The 4,449-nt window shown below is 60.7% G+C and overlaps 1 protein-coding gene across 1 annotated transcript in view; it reads left to right on the top strand.

The window, feature by feature from the left end:
• Positions 1-4,330, top strand: part of B4GALNT4 (beta-1,4-N-acetyl-galactosaminyl transferase 4) — a gene marked incomplete at its 3' end in the record, with an annotated part of 14,900 nt that extends 10,570 nt beyond the window's left edge. The window contains exons 14-21 of the mRNA XM_009072742.1: positions 5-972; positions 1,111-1,418; positions 1,567-1,720; positions 1,813-1,885; positions 1,975-2,128; positions 2,368-2,494; positions 2,773-2,882; positions 4,299-4,330. Of these exons, the coding sequence (XP_009070990.1) occupies positions 5-972; positions 1,111-1,418; positions 1,567-1,720; positions 1,813-1,885; positions 1,975-2,128; positions 2,368-2,494; positions 2,773-2,882; positions 4,299-4,330 (1,926 nt within the window). The remainder of the gene's footprint in view (positions 1-4; positions 973-1,110; positions 1,419-1,566; positions 1,721-1,812; positions 1,886-1,974; positions 2,129-2,367; positions 2,495-2,772; positions 2,883-4,298) is intronic.
• Between the last annotated feature and the right edge of the window lie 119 nt (positions 4,331-4,449).

Genomic DNA, 4,449 nt, shown 5'->3' with positions numbered 1-4,449 from the left:
GCAGCTGCCCTCCGGGATCCCCACGGCCAGGAGGACCCTGTGCCGGAGCAGGGCCCAGGCCGGGCACTCCGCTGGCTGCCGCAGGAGCCTGGCGAGGCTGAGGAGGATGAATTGGGGCTGCTGGCATCCCCCAAGCACGGGCCCGGGGCAGCCCCACCTCTCTGTGCCTATTTTCGGTGGCCAAGCCAAAACACCAAGTCCCAGTAAGCCAACAGACCCCAGTGAGGACAAGAAGCCCCGGAAAACCCAGGAGAAGGTGTACGTGACCCGGCTGCAGCCTGGGAAGCGCAGGGCCCCAGCCCAGGAGCCAGCCTTTCCTGGCATCTTCCTGTACCCAAAGCCTCTGAAGAGAGTCCACCTCCACTCCAGGGCCCCTCAGAAGCATCCAATTTCCCCCAGCAAGCTCCGAGCTGTCCCTGGCCACCGGAGCCCCTGGCTCCTGCACAGCATCTCCAAGGAGAGGGACCCTACCAGGCGGAAGGGTGGCAGGAGGTGGGCTCGGCCACCTAAGCAGCAGACACTGCCCAGCCTGCTTGCTCTGGGGACTGAGGGGCTCTTCAGCCAAGAGACCCATGAGGACACAACCACTGCCCCAGGCAGGACAGCAGCTACCACTGATTACAACTCCTCCGAGGCCACCCACTCGGAGGGGACACGGGTGACATCCTTTCTGAAGATGTCAGAAACTACAGCATCACAGCAGGAGGAGGGCAAGGGCCAGGAGGAGGAGGAGGAGGAGGAAGAGGAGGTGTCAGATTACTCCTACGAAGCAGGGGAGCTGCAGCAGGGCTGGCTGGAGGACTCCATCAACTGGCAGCGGACGTTCAGCGTCAGCTCGGTGGACTTCGAGCTGCTGCGCTCTGACTGGAACGACCTGCGCTGCAATGTGTCAGGCAACCTGCAGCTGAGTGAGAGCGAGGTGGTGGACGTGGTGGCACAGTACATGGAGAGGCTGAACGAGAAGAATGGAGGGTAGGGAGAGAGTGGGGTGGGGGGTAAGGGGATGAGCCTGCACCCTGCCAGGCTCTGCTGAGGTGCATGGTGAGTCCTGGATCACAGGTAGCAGAGCTCACAATGATGGTGATTTCAAGGCTGCTTCTTTCCCCATAGCATCTACACCCTCCTGAGGATCATCAATGTGGAGAAGCGCCGGGACACAGCACGAGGGAACCGGTACCTGCTGGAGTTGGAGCTGGCAGAGCGTGGCCAGCGCACGGTGCGTCTCTCTGAGTATGTCTATGTCCTCCTGCACCAGGGCAAGCAGGATGACAGTGCTGAGGCCAACCCTGAGGGGCTGGCCCTGGGGGCAACTGAGCCCCAACCCAGTGCCTGGAGCATCCTCTATGGAAAACCCATCCTGTGCCGGCCTCTGCGGCTCAGCTGGAGACAGGACGTCATGGTGCACTTTGTGGTGCCAGGTAGGTAACAGCAGGATGTGGCTCTCTGGGGTCTTGGGCTGGCCCAGGGGGGATGAGGCTGTCACTGTCTTCAGGAGAGGTGTTGGTTTGGCTGGGGCAGGGGGTGCTCTGGGACTCCATGTGAGCCTGAGGGCTGTGTCTCTGGCAGTGAAGAACCAAGCTCGCTGGGTGCAGCAGTTCATCTCGGACATGGCCGACCTCTACGGGGCTACAAAGGATGCCAACTTCAATGTCATCCTGGTGGACTTTGACAGTGAGGACATGGATGTGGAGAAAGCCCTGCAGGATGCACGGCTGCCCCGGTAACCCCTTGCATGTGGCCCAGCCTGCAGCCTTGGGGGGTCCTGTGTCCCTGCCTGTCCCTAGTGCTACCTGCCCTATCCTCTCTCCCCAGATACCAGTACCTGCGGCGCACAGGGAACTTCGAGCGCTCGGCCGGGCTGCAGGCCGGCGTGGACGTCGTGGAGGTGAGAGGACAGTGACCAGCTCTGGTTGTGGCTTCTCTCCTGACTCCGTTCTGCCCTGATCCCCCAACCTGTGTCTGTCCCTCCTCTAGGACGAGCACAGCATTGTGTTCCTCTGCGACCTGCACATCCATTTCCCTCCCGACATCCTGGACAGCATCCGGAAGCACTGCGTGGAGGGCAAACTGGCCTATGCGCCCATCGTCATGCGGCTCAGCTGCGGCAGCTCACCCCGGGAGCCCAATGGTGAGTGAGGACCCCCCTAGGGTCCCCTTTCCACCTGGGAAACATTCTCTGCCCCCCAAACTGGGCTGTAACCTGGTGCAACCCCATGGGAGGTGGCAGTGATGGGGACTGACCTGTGGTGGGAAGAGGGGCTGGGATGGCGCATCCCCATGGCTTCCATGTAGTGGGATAGCTCAGAGGGGATGTCCTGGGACTTGGGGGTCCCCCATACCTCTCACCTTATTGTTGCCCCCCTGCAGGCTACTGGGAGGTGAATGGCTTCGGCCTCTTCGGCATCTACAAGTCAGACTTCGACCGCGTGGGAGGGATGAACACGGAGGAGTTCCGGGACCGCTGGGGTGGGGAGGACTGGGAGCTCCTGGACAGGTGAGCCTGGGGGTCCTGCAGCCCCTAAACCTCCAGGACAGGGCTGACCACATGGATTTGGGCACGTCCCTTGGGAAAGCTGGCTGGAGGCTGAGTGGAAAATGGGCAAACCTCTCTTTTGGAGGTCTGTGTCCATTTGTCCGTGCCCTGAGCCCTGTCCCTTGACTGTCCATGCCCTGAGCCCCTGTCCCTCCATGTTCTGAGTCCTGTCCCTCTGTCTGTGCCCCAAGCCCACCTCTCCACTCCCTGAGCCCTGTCCCTTATCCATCCATCCTCAGGGTGCTCCAGAGCGGGCTGGAGGTGGAGCGCTTGCGCCTCAGGAACTTTTACCACTACTACCACTCGAAGCGCGGCATGTGGAACGCTCGCAGCAAGAAGCCTCCAAGGAGTAGTGCCTGAGCCTGGCCTGAAGCCACCATTCCCTGGCACTCACCTGTCCACAGCTGCTGGCATGGGGGGACCTGACACCCACCGTGGTTATCCTGGGGAGGGGGAGAGGGGAGGGCCAAGGTGGGTGTTGGTTTCGTTCTTAAGGGTCTAATTTCTTAGTCAGCAATGAATTTATTAACTCCTTAGTGCCAGGATGGCAGGTCCTGAGGGGCTGGGCCAAGTCCCAGGGGGCTATGCTGGGCTGGGCATACTAAAGGTGGAATAGTGGCACGCAGCATCCACCCTGGAGTACACTTTGAAGCCCCTTTCCTGTGTTGCCCCCCCCAAATACTCAGCACTTTGTCCCCATGTCAGGCTGATGGGCTGAGCTTTGGGGGGGCTACCAGTATCCACAGGTGTGAGCAGGGGATATGAGCCCACTGGGGCTGCTCAAACCTTCCTGCTCCCCTCCCAGGACCTGCAGAGCCCCCGTGGAGGGGAGGGGGCTCTGGCTCTGCTCTGTGCTCGGGGACATGCTGTGGGTGGGGGCAGAGCCCCTGGGCTGGCTCTGCCTGTGCTTGGGGAGGCTGGGCTGGGGGAGGGACAGGGCAGAGCCCGGAGCAGGTACGGGCAGATGATGTTTCCAAGCTAATTTCTGTGAAATTATAAGGTAGGAAGCTGTTTTCAGGAAGTTTTGTCTGTTTGGTTTTTTTTTTTTTATCATCTTGAAAAAATAAACTCAATGTCTTGGCTGGGATTTCCCTCTTCTTCATCACCCACACCCCTGGGCAGGAGACAGGGCATGGGAGCTGGGTTGGCCTCTGTCCCTTGGTCCTGAGAGTCTGTGCTGAGAGCAGGCAGCAGCATTCCGTGCAGAGAGGAGGAGGAGGAGCACCCTGTTCAATGCCAGGCCACATGCCCAGGCTTGCTGAGCCTCCACCCCACACCTGGGCTTCACCCGGGCAGCTGCCGGCGCCCCACACGCTGCATGGGGGCTGCCCTGGGCCGAGGAGCCAAGGGGGACCACGAGCAGCTCTGTGCTCCTACATCCTGGCACACTTGTCTGTGCCCACCTGTGCCCCAGCTTTGTGCCAGTGCTTCCTTCGCCCATGGCAGTGCCTGGCTATGATGGCACCCTGGAGGCTCCAGCAAACCCACTCTGCCTTGTTGTCCCACCTGCTGTGGGTTCCTGCTCCTCCTCAGTCAGGTCACCCTGTCCCCCAAATCCTCTGGGCTTGTCTGCTGGGAGGGCTGAAACAGCCCCAGTTTCCCCCCACGAGTGTTTCATTCCACATCCACAATCCCTGGACTTGCTTGGAGCATCCCCAGAGTTTGGGGTGAGGAGGGACATGAGGGGCTCAGCCACCCTTATGTCATCAGCAACCAGCTACAGTCTGGGGCCTTTTGATCCCAAATTTGGTCCTTGTGGCCCCAGGATCTGCCAGGAAGGGACCATTCCAGCAGACGGTGAGTGTTTCTCCCTTCTCCTTGCCCTGCTCCCTGTTTTTTCTAGCAGTTTGTAAGCACTTTGTTGTGGGTGAGGGCTGTGCCTGCTGCACCAGGCGCTGGCCCGTGGCTGGGCAGGG

Source organism: Acanthisitta chloris, unplaced genomic scaffold (assembly GCF_000695815.1).
Source record: "Acanthisitta chloris isolate BGI_N310 unplaced genomic scaffold, ASM69581v1 scaffold25184, whole genome shotgun sequence".
Lineage (NCBI taxonomy): Eukaryota > Metazoa > Chordata > Aves > Passeriformes > Acanthisittidae > Acanthisitta > Acanthisitta chloris.
This window is presented reverse-complemented; position numbering and strand designations above follow the sequence as displayed.